This window comes from Muntiacus reevesi, chromosome 2 (assembly GCF_963930625.1).
Source record: "Muntiacus reevesi chromosome 2, mMunRee1.1, whole genome shotgun sequence".
Taxonomy (NCBI): domain Eukaryota; kingdom Metazoa; phylum Chordata; class Mammalia; order Artiodactyla; family Cervidae; genus Muntiacus; species Muntiacus reevesi.
In genome coordinates this window covers 268,033,999-268,055,699 of record NC_089250.1, presented here as the reverse complement: position 1 = coordinate 268,055,699, position 21,701 = coordinate 268,033,999, and the positions used below count along the sequence as shown (strand labels likewise).

Sequence of the window (21,701 nt, the reverse complement as noted above, 5' to 3'; positions counted from 1 at the left end):
TGCCTTTTCCCCTCACTGTGGATATAATGTTCCTTGTTCCAGTTCTCAGATGCTTTTGAAAAAAATCCATCAGAGCACCTCTCCCTCTGTCTCTTGCCACTGCCAATTTCCTTTCTCTAAGGAGCCAGCTATTTCTCTTAACTGGACGTGGGGCCCTCCACTCACCACATCTCAATTGGGCTTGGCTTCTTTCCCCAAACCACTCTTCCTCCCAGGATCCCACCATCCCCCAATCATCCAGGCCCTGGCGACATCCTCCTTGCCTTCTCCCCAAACAGGGTCCGTTAGTCCCAAAGCCACGTCGTTCCTTTCTAACCCCATGTCAATCAAATCACAGACCACACCCACTTCCCCTAAGTGGGAAAGTTGTCCCACCCAGGGCCCCTATTCAATGGAAGCCACAGCTGATTGGAGGAGACCTGACAAGGGCAGCCAATCAGCAGGCACACCATGAAGCTCATCTTTACTTCAAATGCTGTGCTGGACCAATCAGATTGTCTTCTGGGAATCTGAATGGTGACAAGCTGAGACAAGGGGAGTAAGCAGCAGGATATGAGTAAGCTAGAAGCACCCAGTTTGGCCATTAAGGAGAAAACTACAGGGTCAGACACAGGGGAATCTGTGTCACAGAACTGAGGCAGTGGACAGACTGTCAACAGGACTGCAGTTTCCCAGCCACCTCCCTGCTGGCCGCGGGCAGAGAAGCACCCAGGCAACCCAGAGCAGATTCTCAAGCAGGCACCCCCTGATCTCACCGCAGCACGATCTGGACTCTGCCCACCTTCCCAGCCTCGGCTCCTGCTGTCCAGCCACTGAAGCCCTCGCTTCCATCCCAACATATCACATAGACATGCCTCACCACAGGGCCTTTGCACAGACTATTCCCTCTGCCTGGACTGCCCTCCACATAACTTTTCTCCATCCAATAAACTTACATGCTTAGAGATTAGCTCCTGATAAATCTTCACCATTCCTAAGGACTGGAAGTTAATATTCTCATGCCTATTTTACAGGCAGGAAAGCTGAAGCAGAGAGGGCGGTTAACCCTACATTGTCCAGTTCAGTAAACCCTCCCCACACGTGGTTCTTGAGCACGTGAAACGCAGTTCATCTGAATCAATGTTCTGTAAGTGTAAAATATAGTATGGATTGCAAAGACTTGGTAAACAAGAAAGACCATAAAATAACTCACTAGCTCTTCTTAAACTGTCCAGAAACTAAATATTTTATTTATTTATTTATTTATTTCAGAAACTAAATATTTTAGATGTACTGAGTTAAAGAAAAACCTATGGCTAACCTCACACATCTTTTAACTTTTTTAAAAGAAGTGTAAATGTAAGAAAATTTGAAATGAAGAACATGGCTCGTATGATTATTTCTACTGGGCTGCCCTTGTTTTACCATAAACTATGGCCAGTGGCCCATTTCTATAAATCTATGAGTTAAGAATGGTTCCTACTTTAAAGGATGGTGAAAAAGAAAATAAAAAACCAAACAAAACCAAAAGAACACCTGGCAGGCACCGCAAGCTGCTTGCAAAGCTTAAAGTATTTACTATCTGTGCACTATGCTTAGCCGCTCAGTCGTGTCCGATTCTTTGCGACCCCATGGACTGTAGCCTGCCAGGCTCCTCTGTCCATGGGGTTCTCCAGGCAAGAATATTGGAGTGGGTGGCCATGCCCTGCTTCACAGGATCTTTCCAAACCTGGGATTGAATCCAAGTCTCTAGCCCTAGCCCTTCACAAAAAAAGTTTGCCAAGCTCTACATTAGAGATTTGCCCAAGATCAGAGATGAATAATAGAAGCAAAGTTCTGTTTTGTTTTTATTTGGCTGTGTGGCCATGAGGCATGTGGGATCTGTTACCCGACCAGGGATTGGACCTGTGGCCCCTGCATTGAGAGTGTGGCTTCTTAACCACTGGACTGCTAGGGAAGTCTCAGAAGCAAAGTTTACAGGGTTCTTTCGACATGCCACCCACAGTCAGAACACTGGACGGGCTGTAAAACCTGAGTCTTCACATTGTATGAAGGAGTTCTAACACAATCAGCTCCCATTTTACAGATGAGGAAACTGAGGCTCAAGATGGTCAAACCCTAGTCCAGCTTGGAAGTGGCACAGATTCAAGCCAATCAATTTTGCGCCAAAGCTGGGCTCTTACCAACCATGCTGCCAGCCCGCCCAGACTCCAGAGACACGAACAAGTACTCATCTGCACGAGTGGCTCAATCCTGGGGCTCTGAGTTCCCCATCAGAACACATACCCGTGTTGTATTTTAAGCATCTGAGTCCTTGGCTGGCCCCCTCCCCTGCCCCATGCCAGCTGGGAGGTGGTATCAGATGGCCCTGGCTCCAATCCCGGCTTGGCACTCGCCAGCCAAATGATTCCCTCACCCTAAATGTGAACTTCCTCATCTGTAAACTGGGGATGGTCAGGGTCCCAGAGTCTGGCTCATCTGGTCCAGCAATGGGTGCCCAGAGGCACTACCAGTGTTTGCTAGAATTCTAATACCCAGAGAACAGCTGACCCTGGTGCTGAGAGCGTGGGCTCCCAGGGCCAGTAACCGTGTCCAGGTCCCAAGCTGCAAAAGCCTAGAAAAGCCACTTTAATGCTCTGAGCCTCAGTTTCCTTCCCTGTAAAAGAAGGATCGTAATCTTTAGAAAGAAAGATAACATTTACAAGTGGGGGTGATGTTTTGCAGGACAATGTGAAAATACTTCATGCCACTGAATGGTACACTTAAAAATGGTTAAAATGAGGACTTTCCTGGTAGTTCAGTGTAACCACTCTGAAGACTCAGTGCTTCCACTGCAGGAGTTGGGGGGGAGGGCGGCGTGGGATCGATCCCTGGTCAGGGAACTAAGATCCCACATATAGTGTGGCATGCCCCCCTCCCAGGGGAAAAAAAAAAAGTTAAAATGATAAACTTCATGATATGTATTGGTTATCATAATTAAAGGGGGAAAAAAAATCAAACTAAATCCTGAATGTGATATATCCCAAATCCTAAACACTGGACTTCCCTGGTCGTCCAGTGGTTAAGAATTCACCTGCCAATGCATGGGACCCGGGTTTGATCCCTGGTCCAGGAAGATCCCACAAGTCATGGGGCAACTAAGTCCATGTTCCACAACTACTGTGCCTGAGCTCCAGAGACCATGCTCCTCAACAATATAGCCACAACTAGAGAAAGCCCATGTGCAGCAAAGAAAGGCCAGTGCAGCCAAAAATAAACTAAAAAAAAAATCCTATCCCCTGAGAACTGGTAGCAGTTCCCATCACTGCTGTTCATTTGACATCTCCATCGCTTGTCCCAGGCCGAAGGCCAAAGAGTCTCAGAAATCTTGAAATTAAATGAAATGATGTACACCGTGAGGGAGGTGGGAGGACTGGCCGGGGAGGGATACTGAGACTCAAGGCATCTGGAATGGTCCAGTCGCTGGTGGAGGGGTGGGGAAGTGAGAGTTCACTCTAGCACTCATTCTGCTTTACAACTTACATATCTCTTGTGAATGTTCTTTTGTATGTTATCAAATACCATGACACGAAGACCATAAAACTACGGGTGAGAAGATACGGCCTGGGATTGGTGGGCTGGGGCGGAGGAGGTAGAATGATGGGACCTTCCTCGTGGTCCAGTGGTTAAGATTTTGCATGCCCAATACAGGGAACATGGGTTTGATGCTTGGTTGGGGAACTAAGATCCCACATGTTGCGATGTGCGGCCAAAAAAACAGAAAGGAGCAGAAAAAGAATGCCAGGGTGGACAGGAAGCAGGACCAACAAAAAGGTGATAAGGTAAAAGCTGAGTGCTGGATACACATAGCCCCCTTACTCTATTTGCTCTACTCTTTCCTTAAGACAATAAATTGAAAACAACACAGGAAAAAGCACATTACACTCATCTCCCAAAACACACTCTCAGTAACAAAGTATAATAATAGTGCCTATCTTTATAATGAATGCACTCCACAATGTTTCTATCTGTAACTGACAAGAAGCAACACTCAAGGTGAAATTAAAGTTAAGATACATGGTTCTGGCCCCCTAGTGAATATCCAGTCAGTGACAGTAACTCACATGAAGAATGGCTTTACTGAGCCTTTGGTATCTTCCCCAGGGCGATCATGGCTTGCTGACCTACTGAGAACTCCTTCTACCCCATGCCCTGTGCAAAGCACCACCGGGCATCTGAATTCACCTACCCTTGTCAAGCACTGACATTAACCCTCTGTTCCAATTACCTTGTTCAATGAACAAATGACCACAGGAGAGGTCAGTACACTTTTTCTGTAACAAAGTAGACAAGAAGTATTTTGGGATTTGTGGGTCAGCTCAGCTCTGCTGCAAAAACCCCACTCTGCTATTGGATGGGAAAAGCGGCCCATGGATATGAGATGTAAATAAATGGGCGGGGCCATGTGCCAATAAAACGTAATTTCCAAAACCAGGTGGGGTGGGGGTGGGGGTGTGTGTGTGTATGTGTGTGTGTGTGAGAGAGACAGTGTGCCCATCCCTGTATAAAGTAATTGGAAGTAGTAAATGGGCTGGCTATATAAAGTATTTAACAGACTTCCCTGGTGTTCCAGTGATTAAGACTGTGCTTCCACTGCAAAGGGCGCAGGTTCTATCCCTGGTCACGGAACTAAGATCCCACATGCCCTACGGTGCAACCAAAAAAATAAACAAGGGTTTAAGATGTGGCCTGACACACAGGCATTCCCAAACCATCAGCTGCGACTTTACAGGTGTGCGTTTTCATAGGTACTGCTGCTGCTGTTGCTAAGTTGCTTCAGTCGTGTCCGACTCTGTGCGACCCCACAGACGGCAGCCCACCAGGCTCCCCCGTCCCTGTGATTCTCCAGGCACGGGTCACGTCAATACCTCACCTTTTCAACTAGAAGTGACAAGTAGCCTTTATAGCACCCATCGGCTTGTGTTAGAAGCTCCCTCTTCAGCTTTGTCCCTTAGTATGACCCTAACACAGCAAGAGCATCTGGAGTAACTGCTAACAATCATTTCACCCTATTTACTGGTGACATACGCATATACATCCAAATAACAGCTCAGAGGCCGGGATCTTCCACTCTGCCGAGCAGGTCCCATCCGCCTGCCCTGCCGCGGGTCTCAGGAGGTGCAGGGGGGAGGCCCCGCCACCACGGTACGTGCAGTCCCCAGCACCCAGCCTGTCATCCAACAAGAGCGCTGTGAACCCTCCAGCGGCCGAGGCAGCAGGCTCGCTGGTCCCCTGCGACGCCGCGGGGGGCTCACCTTGAGGGAAGGGATGTCCTCGGCGCGGATGACGAACTCATCACGCTCCCGAAAGATGCCCTCCCCGCCGCTCTCGCCCGCCTCCTCGTCCGTCTCCCCGCACACGGCCGCCGTCTCCTGCTTCTTGGCCAGGTGCAGGGGCCGGGCGTCGGGCGGCTCCGGGTCCTCGGGCGATGGGGCGGCGGGTTCCTCCGGGGGCGGCGGCGGGGGCGCGGCGGCCGGTGGGGGCGGCGGCGGGGGCGCGGGGGCGGGCGGCGATGGCAGGGCCGGCGGGGCAGGAGCGGGTGGCAGTGGTGGCGGCGGCGGCGGCGAGCTGGGCACGGGGGCCACCAGTGGGGGTGGAGAGGGCAGGGCCGGCGGTGCGGGCGGCGGCTGCGGTGTCGGGGCGGGAGGCGGCGAGGGCGGGGGCTTCTCCTCCAGCAGCGGGGGCTCTGGGGGTGAGAGGGGCATCAGGGTTGGAGAGCCGCTCAAACCCGCCCCCACACCAAACTTGTTACCTGCTGACGGTGAAGTCTCTCAGCCTGTTCTGGGGGGGGGGGTCCCAGCACAGTCCTCCTCCTGCACTGTACCCCAACATCCCTCCTGATCAAACTGAGCTCTTCACCTAACTACCATCTCTGCCCCCAACCCCCCTCCGTCTCTACTTTCCATTCCTCTTGTTACCCTTTCTCCTCCTTCAAAGAGGGTCCTGTCTGACCCACTCACTGTCCTCTCCCTGACCTTCAACACCCACCCCGTCCCCTGACACCTACAAGAAGTCCACGTTCCTTTAACTTCTCTTTCCAGTGTCCTAATGGGCTTCCCCGGTGGCTCAGATGGTAAAGAATCCACCTGCAATTCGGGAGACCTGGGTTCGACCCTGGGTTGGGAAGATCCCCTGGAGGAGGGCATGGCAACTCACTCCAGTATTCTTGCTTGGTGAATCCCCATGGACAGAGGAGCCTGGCGGGCTGCAGTCCACGGGATCACAAAGAGTCAGACATGACTGATCGACTAGGCACTCAGGCAGACATGCCGCTCTGGTCCTCATCTTTCCGTGGTCTCCACAGACCCCGGTGTCATAGGGCAGTTCTGCAGCCCAACTGCAGTTCTCAGTGTCACCCCTCCACAATGGCCGGGAGGCCTCTCTGGTCCCATCAGACCCCCCTCGCGGCTCCCCAGCCTGGTCCCTACAAAGCTTCTGGCCCTGTCCTGCCCCCAGTCTCCGAATACCATTCGCCATTCCAGCACCTCTTCTCTTGTCCCTTAATGTCCCTCCCTGTGCCAACAGCCCCTCTGCTCCTTCCTTATTGCCACCCAGCTCCCCAACAGTCCTTCTGCCACACCAGCAACCCCCCCTGAGACTCCAGTGGGGATTCTGAGCCCCTGAAACGGGCTCCCACAAAGTCCACTTTAGTCCAGAATTACCTTTGCTGCCTTGGGGCCCCAGTCTGCTGCTTACTTCCCATTTGTCAATGTCCCTCCCAATTGCTGGGTCATCCCTTCTGTATACCTGTTCCTTCTCTGCTCAGAGGTCTCCTCCTCCTCTATCCAAGCTCTCCCCTCTCCTTTCCTCAGCCTGCTCTTCAGTCTCAGAATTGCCAATGCCCTCTCCTTCCTGATAAATACCCATGATATCTGAAACATCCCCACCTGCCCAGCCCAATGCCTTGAGATCTCCTGACTCCTCAAACTGCTTTTGATCCATCCCTGGGTCCTTAGCCGTGAGCCTTCCTTCCAAGGCCCTCTCATCTCCTGATGCTCTCTCCCATTAGAGCTGATCCAGACACTCTGCATAGAACCTGCCCGTGTTTCCCATCTCTTCCCTGATGCTTTCCTTTAGTCTCTCACTGTCTTATTCCCCATGTCCCACCTTTCTACAACCTTCCAGAAGACGTCACCATTCCATAAGACTCCTCTGAGCATCCAAGCCTCCTCATTCACTGCTCCAAACGCCCTCCCCCAAACCTCATCTCTTTCCTCCCCAATGCCCCTATCAAAGCCCTTGAAATTTTGTCCAACATGCCCTCTCAGAACTGAATGCCATTCAGACCTGACTGTAGCCCCTAGCCTTTCCTGATGCCCACACCCCACAATCTGACTAGTCGTTATCAATGCATGTTTCTTTAACCAACCCTGCCCAAGTCTCTGTCTGCTCCCCCAGGCCCTCTTCTGTCCTCTACCACACATCTCTAATCCCTAGAGCTCTTCTCACGTCCCACGTCCCCTCTCATCAATTTTAAAAGCTCTCTCCGACCCTGGCACCCACCTGCCCCCATCACTTATAAGCTAGGCTGAACAGTGTGTAGTCTATACCATCAGACCTGGGCCCTGAATCCTGGGGACTCCCTGGTCCGCCCCCAGACCTCCTTCCCGGCTCTCACCAGGTGTGCCGCTGCTGCTGGCACTGGGGAGCCCCGGAAGCGGGGGTGGCCCGGGGACTGCTGCCTCTGCAGCCAAGGGGGGCCCATCCGGAGTGGAGGCATCCTTAGGCCCGGCCAGCGGCGGGTCGTCGAGAGCGGAGATGGCCGAGGAGATGCTCTCCTGGAGGTCCCGGTTCTTGGCAACAGAGTCTTCCTCGTCAGAGGAGAAGGAGGGCAGGGTCTCCAGGTTCCGCTTCAGCTCCTCGTCCAGTCGCTTGCAGGGCGAAGGGCAGCCGAGCCCCAGCCCCTCGCTCTCAGCGGCCTCCAGCGCGCCCCCCAGCCCGAAGGCGCTGGCGGGTGGGGGATGTGGCACAGTGGGGGCGGTGGGGGGCTGGGGAGGCAGGCCCCGGGCCGGCACGGTGGGCGGCACACTCTTGGGGGGGCTGAGCGGGGGTGTCAGGCCGGCCTGGTAGAGTGGTGGATGGCGCTTGCCTGACTTGAGAAAGTCCAGGAACGAAGCCATGAAGCCGGACTTCATCTCGGGCTGCTTCTCCTCCACCTCCTTGATCTTGGCCTCGATCTTCTCCCGAGTGAGGCTGGAGTCCAGGCTGTTGTGGTCAGCTCCCGACATGGCATCGCCCGAGGAGGCTCCCAGACCATCGCCGGCCTTGGGCACAGACAGCTTGATCTAGATGTGGGGGCAGTGGGCAGTCAGGGCCCACGTGTCCCGACCCGAGTCCCGTCTTGCCTCAAACTCAGGACTCTGGGGCCCCAGTCCTCTCCCTGCCTAAGACTATGAAGTTCAAACTCAGCAATCTTGTCCTGCAGACCTGGAACTCAAGTCCACAGACCCTTTTGCTCAGATTCCAGAATGACAGGACTAATATTCCTCCCTCATTACTCACTGACCCCCTCCCACAAGACCCAAAAACCCAGGATCCTCATGATCGATAGCCCTGTGGGACCTAGAAGCTAGGAACACAAGCACTAACTCCCAGCCTCCCTCTGGATACACAAATTTCAACTCTCAGATCTCTCCAAGCATGGAACTCTGGAGTTTGAGCCCTCTGATTCCTTTTCTCCTGGGAATTAGTTCATATCATATTCCCCATCATGCCCAAGAACCTCAAACGTGGCCCCAACCCCCAGGCATCAGGGTCCCAGCCCCCCTCACCTTCAGTGGTTTCAGGGGCTCCATCCGAGTGCCCCCTGCCTCCTCGGCCTTCCTGCCCCGGCCCCGGCCCCGGCCCCGAGGTTTCTTGGCCCCATCAGCAGGAGTGGAGGCTGAAGCTGGCCCAGCATTGGTGGGGCCCTCCAGTGGGCGAATCCGGGGTCTCCCACGGGGCCGGGGCGGCCCATCACGCTTGGCCTTGGTGGGTTTGCGACCTCTGCGCCGGGGGCCGTCAGGGCCTGGGTTGGGTGGACAGAAGTCTATGTCACCCAGCGGGGAGAGAGCCGGGCGGGAGCGGCAGCTGGACACCAGGTCAGGCAGGCGCCGGGGGTTGAGGCGGATGTCAGCGGGCACATCAGCTTTGTCCTCATCGGCCTCAAACTCGTACTCCTGGGCATACAGTTTCTTGGGTGTCTGGAAGGGTGGGTCGCGGCGCCGCAGCAGGTGGAAGGAGGATGTCTTGAGCAGCTTCTTTGGCTTGGTAGAGCAGAAGATGGGCGAGGTCAGGCCTCCCTTGGGCTCCGAGGCAGGGGGCGGAGGCGGCGGCGGGGGAGGCGGGGGCGGGGGGGCCGCCTGGTGTGGCCCACTCTGGATCAGGCCCAGGGGCTCAGCGTTGACCGTGGAGGGCAGCTCGGGGGGCTTGTTGGGGTCCAGGCCCAGGCCCGGAGTCTCAGGGCCGGCTCCAGTGGCCCGACCAGGGCAGTAGGGCCCGTAGGGATCATAGGCAGGGGGGCCAGGGGGTGGCCCGGTCCCCGCCTTGGGATCGCCCTCGTCCTCGGGCGGCCCAGCCTTGCCATAGTCGTCCGCCGGCCCTCCGCCGAACATCTCCTCCATGGTGGGGAAGAAACTGCGCTCCTCGTCTTGGAGCAAGGAGTCAGGGAAGCAGATGGAGGTGAGCGGCACGAAGCGGGGGGCCTTGGTGCCTTGCGGGCTGGGGCTGCGGTAGGCACCGGAGGGATCCTTGCCCTCGGTGTTGGGCGGGCCCACGCCAGTGTCACCAGGCCCAGCGGGCAGCGGCTCCAGGGCCCCCAGCAATTCTTGCATGGCACCGGGCGGCTCCAGGCTCTCCTCCGGCCGCAGGCGGGGGCTGGGGGCACCGGGCTCCAGGCCGTGGCTGCGGAGGTGGGCCTCAAGCTGGAGGGGCATGGGCGGTGGGGGTGGGGGCGGGGGCGGGGGCGGCTGGGGTGCCCCATCTCGGGCGGCCGGCTCAAGGAGGTGGACGCCGACTTTGGGAGCACTGGAGGAGGGGCTGGGAGCGTGGCTGAGGACCGAGGGGAGCAGCTGGGGAGGAGGGGGCGGCAGCACCAGTGGGAGGTCGGGGCCCCCCGCCTCTAGGAGGAGGCCGTGGGGGGCAGGCTGGGCCGACTGGGCCGTGGGTTGGGGGGGCGGAGGGCTCTTTTGGAGGAAGGCCCCCAGCTCCTTGGCACCTGCCCCGTAGTGGACAACTGAGGTGGCCAGTCCCTCGGGGGTCTCGCCACCCCGTTCCGGCCCTTTCTTCTTCTCCTTCAGTCGCCCCAGGCCCAGCTCCAGGGCCGCGGTGGCACCCTCATCAAGGCTGGCGCTGGTCCGGATGACGCTCTGCAGATGGTACCTCTGGGGGTCTTCCTTGGCCAGCTCGTAGGGTGTGCCTGGGGGACCCCCAGCCCCGCCACTCCCCCCAAGTCCCTTGGAGGCATCTGCTGCCCCATCTTCGCCCACCAGGCCATCTGCCCCTGAGGTCCGCGGGGGGCTGGGCGCCTGGAGGAGGTGCTGAATGAGGAATTCTTCATCCTCCGTACGCTCAGCGGGAGGCCCGCCAGGGCCCGCCAGCAGCTCGGAGCCGTCCCCCTTGCCCTTGTAGCCACCTGCTCCAGCTGCATAGCTGCTGGCCCCTGGGGGTGCCAGGAACGGGGCTGAGGCCAGGACAGAGCTCAGGTATTTGCCAGGGGCTCCCGGAGAGCCAACTCCGGGCGGGCGGCCGGGGGCAGGTGGCGACTGCAGTGGGCGGATGATGTGAGAAGGGCTGGCCTCTCCGCCGCCCCCCAGGGAGCTGGGCCCCCAACCGCCTCCATGGCCCGAGAGTGCTGGGGAATGGCCAGTACTGTAGCTGAGTGAGGGGCTGGCCGTGGGCAGACCCTGGGAGTGGGCAGCTGGCCCCGGGTACGGCTCACCCTGAACCCCATACAGCTGCCCCTGCAGCTGGTCTGGGGAATAGCTCTGACACGTGGCTAGGCCAGGAGGTGGGGGACCACTTGGGGGCTGCTGGGGCCCCCCTGAGTAGCTAGGGCCTTTGCTCAAGTCCTGTGCTTGACCCCCTCCGAACCCCTGCCCATAAGCTTGGGGTCCTAGAAGCCCTTGGGGCTGACCGGGGGAATAGGCCTGGCCTCCTGCTCCTCCAGCCCCGGAGGCCTTCCCAGTGGCATAGGCCGCTGCTGGCCCACCTAGGCTCTGGCATTTGGGCGTGGCGGTCGAACGGGCTGGTGGGGGCCTACTGGCACCGCCCGCAGCTGCCCCGTAACCACCTTTGCCCGTCTTGTAACCAGGCGACTGAATGATGGGGCGGTAACCTCCACCGCCACCCCCTGCACCACCTCCTCCAGCTGCCTCAGGGCCTGCAGCCCTGCCTGATGCCCCGGCCGTGGCTCCACTGGGCCCAGCTTTGCTAGGCTCACCAGCGCCAGGGGAGGGTTCCCCACCGCCCAGCGGGCTGCAGGCCAAGTTGGCCCGATGGCCCATGGAGGCGTAGCTGCCTCCGCAGCTCAGGTAGTGCTGGAGGGCATGGGCTGGGGGTGGGGGTGGGGGTGGCTGGGCACTGGCGGGCCGCTGGTAGTGCTTGATGACGGTGTCCTGGCGGGGCAGGGCCCGCTCAGGGGGCGGCGGGCCGGGGGCAGCACCCGAGAAGTTGTAGAGCTGTGGAGAGGATTGTTCGGCTGCGGCGGCGGCAGCAGCGGAAGAGGAAGCCAGCAGGTTGAACTGAGTCGGGAGGTGGCGGGGAGGTGGGGGTGGGTCTGGGGGACCAGGGCGGTAAGGTGGGGTTTGGGCTGGGCCGAGACCAGCGGGCCCCAGGACACCACCCCCCGCCAGGCGCTCAAAACCTAGCGAGGAGGGCACCGTGGGTGCCTGCGAGGGCTTCAGGTGCAGCACGTCATGGGGGGACAGGAGCCCATTAGCTGGGGGACTAAATGGGGGATCCTGGAGGGTGAGGGAAGAGGGAACTGGGAAGGGGCGGCTGCCAAAGGAAGCTGGGTGCTGATAAGCCGAAAGGGCGGAGGAGGATGGAAATGTGCTGGAACCGGGCAGGGCGCCTGAGATGAAGAGCTCCGTGGGGCCTGGCGTGTGCATGGCTAGGGATGAATGAGGGAGACCACAGGTCAGAGTCGACCACACTCCAGCCCCACCCTGGCCCTCCTGGGCTGGCAGCGGGCTTACCTGTTTGCCAGGAAGGACTGCGGAACTGGGAAAGAAGAGAGGAGGCAGAGGGGCCAGGCTGCGGGCCCCGGGACTCCAGGGCCGAGATGAGGTTCATGACGGAGGCGTCGGGCCCTGCTGAGCCTGCGTGATGGAGGCCAGTGTCGAAGAGTCCAGAGAGGCCTGGCAAGGGTCGGGGCGGGGGTTGAGTCAGCTAGGTGGGGGATAGGGCAAGGTTGAAAGGGAGAAAAAGCAAGCCAAAGGCAAGTTGGGTCAGGAAAGGGGATTGGATGGAAGGTGCAGATTCAAAGAGGAGAAAGTAGGCAGAAACAAGGAGACAGTAAGCAGGATGGAGTAGGATGCAATCCTAAGGGCAGGGAGCCCAGGAGGGGAAAAGTAGACAAAGGAGTAGAAAAATCCAGAGGTGAAAAAAAGTGGGAGAAAAAGAACAGAGAGTTCTTGCGGTCCAAGGGAGGCCAAAGGAGTTAGGCAATTCTAACAAGGAAGGGGAAGAGATGGGGTGATACTGGTGCCACTGGGAAGAACCAGAGAACAAGTCGAAAGGGGTTAAGTCCAAGTGAGAGGGTCCGGATTTAAAAAAAAAAAAAAGAAAGGGTGGGGGGCAGGGATAAAGGGAAGGAGCCAACCAAGAGGGTCTTAGGGTCAAACTTGGCAACAGTCTGGTTGCTGATCCATCTAGGAAGGGAAGCGGCAGGATCAAAGGAAAATCAATCCGAGGTACTAGAGGCCCGGTCACAGAAGAATCAGGTAGTGGGCAAATCTAAGGGAGGAGGGGGAGGTCCAAGAATCGGAGCCAATCAGGAAGAAAGAGAATCAGGAAGAAAGAATTCAGAGAACCAAGAGGATGAACAAATCCAGAGGGAAGGGACCGGGTGGGCAGGAGAGGCGGAAAAGCCTGGAAGAGAAGGTGGGATTTGGGGGCTGAGAGGACCGGACCAATTGGAGCGAAAGAGGCGGGACCAGAAAGAGGGGCGGACGAATCCGGCAAGAAATTGACCAGCCTCAGAACAACCAATCAGGGAAGAAGTGGCAAGGGGCGAGCCAGGACGGAGGGCACAGCCAATTAGGAAGGGTGGAACTTTCAGCAGCCAATCAGCCGCTTCGAAGGGAGGGCCAGGCGGGGCGGGACAGGGGCCGTACCTGCCGGGTGGTGGTTGGTGGCATAGCTTTGCAGTGGGTGGGGGGCCGCGTAGGCCTGGCGGTGTAAGATGTCCGTCTCGGGGTGTGAGGTCCTGGAGCTGCCATAGACCAAGCTGTGGGGTAGGGGGTGGAAAGGGAGATGTTAGGGTTTCCTCCGAAGCTGCCCTCGGAGTGAGGAACTCAGCAAATCCCCCAGGGAGTTCGGGAGAATCTTCCAGCTGACTGGGGGTTATCCTAAGGAACCTTGAGCCATAAAGGAAAAGACAAGGGAATCGGGGTCCCCAACTTAAAAGAGCCATGGTCCCCACTCGAGCCCCAGTAAATAGAGCCCAGAGAGCCTCACAGACATGCACAGGAAGGAGACAGACAGGCTGAAGAGTCAGAGAAAAGTGTCTAAGTTGAAAATAGGGAGTTTGCTCCCAGGGCCCCCACCCTGTAGGGGACACAAAGCCCTGGGGCCAACCCCCGAGGGACTCCCCCTCTTCTTCAGACACGTGGGAACACAGAGGCCCTGAACCTCACGGGATGGTGCATACCGAGCCAGGGGCAGCCGCAGATTGTTCCCCAACAGCAGGTATGGGGGAGGGGGGGTGAGGATAGGACTCAGGGAAAGTACCAGGTACAAGTGTGAACATGAACGTCGTGCATCCCCCGGGTTGAGGTTCAGATGCATGGACCCATGCAAGGCCAGGTATGTGTGTAAACCAGTATTCAACTCACTCGTGGGGAAAGACACGGAGCGAGCAGTCCCACATGGAAAATCCTAACTCACTTGGGGTCCTGCCCTTGCCAACCTGGGAAACCCAGGTGTGTGGGGGAGGGGGGCAGGGGGCAGGTGAAGAGTGAGGGCGTGACACAAACAGTAGAAAAGGGGCAGACTCGCAGGTGAACTGGCTGCCAGCTATGTACGCCTGGGCCCACGCTCACACACACAACCACACACTGGAGAAACAGCCTCGTCTTCCTATGCAGCGGCCCCCATCCATGGCCCGGACTCAAGAGGTCAAACACTCCTCTCCTCGCCATCAACTAGGATTCTCTGTCTTTGCGGGTGGGGGAGCTCAAGGGGGTGTGTCTCTGATGCCAGGACATCCCCCCCTTACACACACAGAACCCCAGCTTCGGAAGGGGGCGGGGCCCCGTGCCCACTCAGCGCGCGGAATTTCGGGGGGGGGGCCCGCGTAGCGCGGCCTCGCGCAGTCCCGGAACAATAGGACCTGGGGGGGGCGCGCCCCCCAGGTCTGCGTTCTAATTTTCTTTTCCTTCCCACCTTTGCAAGAGCAGAGCCTGGGGCGCGAGGGGGAGGGGTCAGCAAGCCGGGAATCCAAGGATGGGGGGAAATCCAGGCCTTGCTTCGCCAGTCCCTCCCACCTTCCCAAGGCCTCTCGGTCTGAAATTGTTTTGCACCCCCATTTCCCCGCTGCATCTTTCTCTTTGCATGCCGGAGCTGGCTTTGGCGGAGTTTGCAATTTGCAAACTGGGGCGGCGGCGTTGTTGCAAACCGAGGAAGGCCGCTCCCTTGCAAGCCGGAGGGGAGTTTGCGATGCACGCGTAGCCGGGCGGGCCCGGCAGGGTTGGGCCCCCACCCCTTGGCCCCTTCCTCTAGGCCACCCCCGGCTCCTTACCTAGCTTTCGCTGACCTCTCGTAACTCCATCCCGCCCCGGCGCCGAGCGGGTCCCCGAAGCCGGCGCTGGGGTAGTTCCTGTCCATGAATTGGCCGCGGTGGAAATTGGGGGAGGGGGAGGGAGGGAGGGAGGGAGGGGGCGCGCGCGCGCTCTCCTCCGCCGCCTCTCCCTCCGCTGTTGCTTTTTTTTTCCCTTCTCTCTCTCTCTCTCTCTCTCTTTTTCTTTGCAGCCGCCGAAGGCCCGGGAAGGCCCCGGGCGGGGGAGGGAGGGGACAGGGGCGGAGGGGCGGGCAAGGGAGGGGGTGCAGCCGCCGAGCCAAGGAGGGGGGAAGGGGGGTTCCCCCTGGAGGGAAAGAGGGGGGAGGAGGGACCCCGCTGTCTCCGCCTTTGCCCCGGCCCTTGCAAGAGAGAAGGGGGGGCGCGCGCTCAGGAGGGGGCGTCCCGGGCGGCCCCGGGGTGGGTGCGGGCTCTGGGTGCTCGCTCTCTCGCCGCCGCCGCCGCCGCCTCCTCCTCCTCTGCGCTCACGGTGCAGCCATCTTTGCACAAGGCGGCTGGGGGAGGGGGGAGGGGAAGGGGGGGCGGGCGGCGGGGTGTCTGGCTGCGCTCCGCTTCCTCCCACAATCCCGTGCAAATGCAAAAAAAAAAAAAAGAGAGAGAGAGAGAGAGAGGCAGACACAGGGCGCTAGCAGGGCCTGGGGGTGTAGGGTGCAGCGTTTGTACAAAAAGCTAGCTCCGCCGTGCGCAGACGCGCCCGGGAACGCAGTTCAGTTTATTTGATTTTTCTTTTTTAATTTTTGCATTATCTCACTCTTTTGCATCTCTTTTCCAAGGTGTTTTTATTTGGGGAAAGAGCTCAACTCCAGTCCCCCAGGTGCAGCGCGATCCTGCCCCCAACCGAGCCCGCTTGCAAATACGTCCCCCCATCTTTTCCTGGATTGCAGAGTGCCCCTGTGCGCGCACGGGGAGCGCAGGAAAGCACGCGTGTGCACAGGCGAGTCTCTGCGTGTCCGTGGTCCGTGACACTGAGGGCGATGGCCGTGTCACACCCGCTCACACGCGAGTCTGCGCACCCGGACTGCGCTCCTGGGTCCAAGTTTCCACGCACTCCTACCCCGGGTACGGGGCTGGCGGATACCCCCAGGTCAGGAGACCGTGGGGGCCTGCGAGGGGCCAGGACGCGGGAACACGTTGCCTGGGAACTTGCTTGTATCTGTACGCAGCGGAAACACGTGTGGTAGAGTAGGCCTCGGGCCGGACGACCCCTACTCCCATCACCCCTCCAAGCTCAGCTCCGGAGTTTAGGATGCCTGGGGGTTTCCGGAATCCGGTGCGAATCTGGAGCACGGTTCAGAGAACCCCGGCTCCGCTCCGAAGCCGCTCTTCAGCTGGGTCTCCTGAGACTGCAAGAGGAGGAGAACAGTGCGGAGTCAAAGGCCCGGCTGTTTTTGCCCCATCAACCAAGACCACTCCGGCCCACCCTGGGCGTCTCAGCCAATCCCGGACCCTCTGGATTCAAGACCCACCCTCCTATAATATTCCAGAGAGACACACGTACACAGACACGCACACACAGACAGACAGACACACACACACACACACACACACACACACACACACACACACGGCTGGGCCACGCCCCCGTTCTCCAAGCCTCGCCCTGGATAATAAGCTCAAAATTCTAAGTCCCGCCCCTAAGCCCACGCCCCTCCCCCGGCCGTGCCCTCCCCTCTGCGCCCCGCCCCCAGGCCGAAGCCCAGCCCCATACCTGGTGTAGGGGGGCGGAGGTGCGTCGTGTACCCCCGAGGCCGCCAGCGCCTGCTCGTAGGTGGGGAGGCCTGGGGGTGGGGGTGGAGGCTGGGGCGTCTGCGGGCTCAGATCACTAAGGGGCCTAATGAGCTCGACACTGGGGACAGAAGGTGCAGTGTTAGCAGGGGAATCCTACAGGAGAGAGAGCCCTGGGAAAAGGTCAGACTTAGGGAGACAGAGACTCTGAGGGTGGTAGGGGGACAGAGGTGAAAGGGAGATGGACCAGGGGAAAAGAGGGTCACCTTCAACCGAACTCTACAGACAGAAAAGCACCACGCAATGACAGGCAGTCACAGAAATCAACAGTTGCTGAGACAGGCTCATTCACAGACACAAGTGCCCCGATACAGGCAGAGTCATGGAGAAACAGACAGCCCTGCAGAGAAGCAGGCAGACACACACAAGAAACAGACAGACACAACAGAGAAACACTCAGGCACAAATTTCCCAGATCCACTCTTCCAACAAACTCTTCCTGGAAACCTCCAAATCTACTCCACTTCGAGACGGATGCTCACGCACTCTCTTACACTTTGCCACTGAGAAACACACACCTAGACAACTCACACGGACACACACAAAGACAGCCTCATCTTGTCACCCCGGAAACTGACATCCCACAGACACCCACAGACCACAGGCTGCAGCCTCATCAGATACAGCATCCACAGGATGAAGATCACTTGTAAACTGGGTACTGCAAAGACAGCCAGCCAGCAAATATTGATGGAGTCCCTATTTGGTGCCAAGCACTGTGGATATAATCGGATGCCGCAATCGGACACAGAATCTCACAGACTCTTCACAGAACAGTCTCCTCAGATCTTTCAGCAGTGCCCACCTGCCCCCGATCTGGTCCATCTCCTTAGGATGACCCCTCCCTCCCCTGCTCACCCTGCTCTAAAGCTCTACAGCCCCCAAAGCCCCCTTACTCTTGAGGACAGGAATGCTGCCTGCGGCCCCGACGGCCATGTAGATACCAGAAGGCTCCCAGGCTGCCCAGGACAATGAGCACAATGGCTACTGTCAGCCCCACAGCCAGGCTTGCGACATCCACTCGTCCACGTCCTGCGGGGGGTGGAGGGGGATGTTTGCAGTTGACATGCTTAGTTAGGGTAGGGAGTTCAAGCAGACAATTTTCTGAGTCCCCACGCTCAGTACTGCCAGATTTTAGCAAACAATAATGAGGAGACCCAGTTAAATGTGAGTTTTAGATAAACAATGAGTAACTTTTTTGTATGTCTCATGGAATATATGAGATATACTACAAAAAAAAATTATCCCTGTGTATTTGAGATTCAAATTTAACTGGGGGTCTAGGGCGGGGAGCGATCCTGTATTTTATCTGGCAATCCTGTCCCCTCTGGAATGCAGTCCCTTTTACCAGCCAGCCCACAGAGGGGCGAGGCCTCACCAGACAGGTCAGAAAAATTTATCTATCAAGGGGGACATCCCCCATCAGTCACAGAGTGATGGGGTTTAGGACTCATGTGAACCCTTGGCTAAGGTGAAGTGCCTTTAGTAATCAAGTTTTCATATCTGAGGAAAAGGGGGGTGGGGCACAGGGAGGACCCTGGCTTCCTGAGGCCTTGCTAGGTCTTGCTGCTGGGGAAGCTTCCTTTAGGACTGGGTAGCAGGGGACTTTCCTCAAACAGTAAATCCCAGGCTTTTAGCCCTCTTCACAAAAAGCTGCACTCAGAAGGTGGGGCTTCCTGATTCTGACACGTTTCAGGTAGATTCAAGAAGCCACCAGGCCTTCATAGGCCTGTAGCAAACCAGTTACCTCCCCTAGCAACCAATGTGAGGATTCTAGCCCAGACTTAGTGCCTGTTGCTAAGGATACACTCCTAGCAACCAAGCCACTAGGGGGGTGAGATGCCTGGTACCTGGAGGGGGGTCCTCCTGTGGGCAGGAGGCCTTGGGTCCTGAGCCTGGCTAGGTGTGGTTGCTAGGGAGAAGGCCTCCTTAGCAACCAGGGCAAAGCCAGGATGGAGTTGTGGGGGAGGGGGGACCAACCAGGTAGTGAGTGCTGCTGGCTTCTTTGGTCCAGCCTGGCCAGGCTTGGTTGCTAAGGAGCACCCCCCCCTTAGCAACAAGGCTGCAGCCACCATGGGGCCTCAGAACTCAGAGGAGGGGTTGGGGTTGGGACTGGGCTGATCCAGCAGGTGAAGACACACAGGCTGCCACCAACTGGCCTACGCCGGCCCCGTTGCTAGGGAGCAACCCCCTTAGCAACCAAACTGCTGAGGCTCTGGACTCCAAGATGGGCTCAGGTGGGCCAGGGTTTCCGAGTCTGAGGCCTCAGGGCTGTAACCTCTCCTTCCAACTGTCCCCCTTCCCGGGGACAGGGGACCTCCCCTCAGTGAGGTGTGGTGGGATCCTGAGGTGAGGGCTCCAGTCTCAGAAGAAGGGCTTTCTTTGACAACTCCCTCCAGTAACTCATGGGGCATGGAGTCTGGAGGGAGCCAGTTTGGGGTGGGGGATGGTGGTTCAGCCTCCCGGGTAAAGCCTTGCCCTAGTTGTACAGGATGAGAGAGCTCTCCCAACTCACCTCCTTTGCCATTGTGGACGTAGCTCTCCCAAAAGTGATCCTTGAATGGGCAGGAGGAGGGAAGGCTGAAAAGCATCAACTGGAAGATTTCACACCCCCAGACCAGCCCACCCTGGTCTCTGAGGCAGGAAGGCAGACTGAGTTGAGGGGCAGGACCCCACCCCCAGGTCCTAGAGGGTACTCCTCCGGGGACCCCTTGAATCTACCTCCGGGGACTTCTCACCGTCAGAATATTGTCCTCAAAGTACTCTCGCGCCTCCTCCCAGGAACATATCTCCTCTCGACACTCCCGCTCCAGGTTCCCTGGAGTGAACAACTCCAGGTCCCAATAATTGGCTCTTGGAACCCGCTTACGGCTGCCTAGGAAGCTCTGTGCCTCTGGGGAGTCCAGGAAGACCTCTGGGCCCAAAAGACACACAGGGCATTAGTCGCTCAGTTGTGCACGACTCCGCCACCCCACGAACTGTAGCCTGCCCAGGTTCCTCTGTCCATGAGATTCTCCAGGCAAAGATGCTGGAGTGGGTAGCCATTCCCTCCTCCAGGGGTTCTTCCGGACCCAGGGATCAAACCCTGGTCTCCTGCATTGGAGGCAGATTCTTTACCGTCTGAGCCTCCAGGGCAGTCCAAAAGACATAAGGGACAGAAAACGGAGGGCTCCTAGGACTGGGGACACGTGTGTGTGTGTGTGTGTGTGTGTGTGTGTTAGTCACTCAGTCGTGTCTGACTCTTTGCAAACCAATGGACTGTAGCCCGCCGGGCACCTCTGTCCATGGGATTCTCCAGGCAAGAATACTGGAGTGGATTGCCATTCCCTTCTCCAGAGGATCTTCCTGACCCAGGGATTGAACCCTGGTCTCCTGAATTGCATGCAGATTCTTTCCCGTTTGAGCTACAGGGAAGTCCTTGGGGACATGAAGGAGCCTGAACTTAAGGAGATGGAGAGTCCTTATGGGGTCCTGGGGAGGAGGCGACTGGAGGCAGGGTTTCTCCTGGGCCAGAGGAAGGTGGGTGTTGCTGCCTGGACTCTGGCTCTTCCCCTCAACACTCACCTAGGCCTTGCTTCCCACTGGGTGGTGTGTCCAGGCAGGTGGCCAATCCCAGGTATAGCAGCAGCACAGAGGGGCAGCCCCTCATATTTTGTGGACACTAGGAACCAGGTGTGGTTAGATGAGAAGTGCCTCAGCCACTGAAGAATGAGGCCAGGTCTCCCTGATCAGACTCTGTGGTCCATGAATTATAAGAGCAGACACTTACGTGGCCTGTAATCTGGACCAGAGACTGTTCAAGGTCATTTACCTCTATCAACTCAGTTTCATTTTCACCACAGTGCTATTATTATCTCCTTTTGATACAGGAGGAGACTGAGGCACAGAGAAGTAAAAGAACTTGCCCGAGTTCACACAGTTTGCAAGATTCAGAGGCAGGATTTCAGCAAACGCAGTGTCCCTCCAGAGACCAGAACCAGGAGCTTATCTTTTTCCCAGCTGTGCGTGCAGCACCCAGCACGGGTTTGGGCACATAGCAGGCGCTCGTAAACACATCCAAGGATTGGATCACTTTCTTCCTGATAATCTCCACGTATATACCTATCTCTCTGTGCCCATTGCCACATCCACCTACAGCATTTGTTGCTCAGTTGTGTCTGAGTTTTTTGCGATCCCATGGACTGTAGCCCATCAGGCTCCTCTGTCCATGGGATTTCCCAAGCAAGAATACCGGAGTGGGTTGCCATTCCTGTCTTCAAGCCATCTTCCTGACCCAGAGATTGAATCCAGGTCTCCTGCGCTGTAGGCAGATACTTTACCTTCTGAGCCACCAGGGAAACCCTTCCACCCACAGAGATCAAAGAGTATACAAGAAGTAAAACCAGACGCACATATCCTGTGGTCAAGCAGTTGAGGGAGGGGGCAGTCATCCTGGACTCCTGGGTTTGGGGGCTCCAACTTCTGGGTACCAGAAGAGCCCAAAGCCAGGTTACCAAGGTCCCCAAGTCAAGCTCTGCCTCCAGGGACATTCACTTACCTGCCTAAACTTGGGAGTACTGTCCTCTCCTTAATCAGGGCCTCCTCGGCTAACTGCGGCCAGCCGTGAAGAGGGGCAGGGGAGAGGGGAGGGGAGAGGAACGGGAGGGTACTTTGTTCATTAAAGCCGACACAATCCTGGTTCCAGGCAAGAGGGGCGGGGTTTTTTATTACCTGCCCTGGGCGGGACTCAGGTAAGGGACAGAGTATTTAAAGGGACCTTATGAAAAAAATACATAAATAAATAAAGGGACCTTATAATTAAGGGTATAACGTCCAGAACCCCAAAGGGAGCCTGGGTCTCCTGACACCATGGGGACACTCAGGGTGTTGGATAGGCGCCTCCTCCCCTCCTATCCAATTC

The 21,701-nt window shown here is 57.5% G+C and overlaps 2 protein-coding genes across 3 annotated transcripts in view; both read right to left on the bottom strand.

Annotated features, from left to right (window-relative positions):
- PRR12 (proline rich 12) overlaps window positions 1–15,502 on the bottom strand; it is a 29,323-nt gene extending 13,821 nt beyond the window's left edge. Inside the window, exons 1-6 of one of the 2 annotated variants that reach the window (XM_065926518.1) lie at window positions 14,960–15,502; window positions 13,335–13,447; window positions 12,195–12,356; window positions 8,790–12,109; window positions 7,637–8,303; window positions 5,274–5,704 (exon numbers count right to left, since the gene is read on the bottom strand). In XM_065926518.1, the coding sequence (XP_065782590.1) occupies window positions 5,274–5,704; window positions 7,637–8,303; window positions 8,790–12,109; window positions 12,195–12,356; window positions 13,335–13,447; window positions 14,960–15,045 (4,779 nt within the window). In that variant the 5' untranslated portion in view covers window positions 15,046–15,502. The remainder of the gene's footprint in view (window positions 1–5,273; window positions 5,705–7,636; window positions 8,304–8,789; window positions 12,110–12,194; window positions 12,357–13,334; window positions 13,448–14,959) is intronic. The other variant, XM_065926519.1, reaches the window with a different exon arrangement.
- A 270-nt stretch (window positions 15,503–15,772) lies between these two features.
- On the bottom strand, window positions 15,773–21,473 carry PRRG2 (proline rich and Gla domain 2). The gene is made up of 7 exons (XM_065920727.1): window positions 21,339–21,473; window positions 20,366–20,462; window positions 19,540–19,715; window positions 19,317–19,356; window positions 17,698–17,833; window positions 16,725–16,862; window positions 15,773–16,359 (listed from the first exon to the last, which is right to left on the bottom strand). Exons 2-7 carry the CDS (start codon window positions 20,448–20,450, stop codon window positions 16,341–16,343), a joined length of 594 nt encoding a protein of 197 aa, XP_065776799.1. The 5' UTR covers window positions 20,451–20,462; window positions 21,339–21,473; the 3' UTR covers window positions 15,773–16,340.
- Window positions 21,474–21,701: the final 228 nt, after the last annotated feature.

Bases quoted from the DNA above. Each gene is read 5' to 3' on its own strand.
- PRRG2 (XM_065920727.1), bottom strand. From the start codon at position 20,450: ATGAGGGGCTGCCCCTCTGTGCTGCTGCTATACCTGGGATTGGCCACC. The intron at 19,357-19,539 runs GTGAGAAGTCCC...TGCCCATTCAAG, and splicing joins TTGAGGACAATATTCTGACG to GATCACTTTTGGGAGAGCTA. The intron at 17,834-19,316 runs GTGAGTTGGGAG...CACCCCCCGCAG, and splicing joins CGTCCACAATGGCAAAGGAG to GACGTGGACGAGTGGATGTC.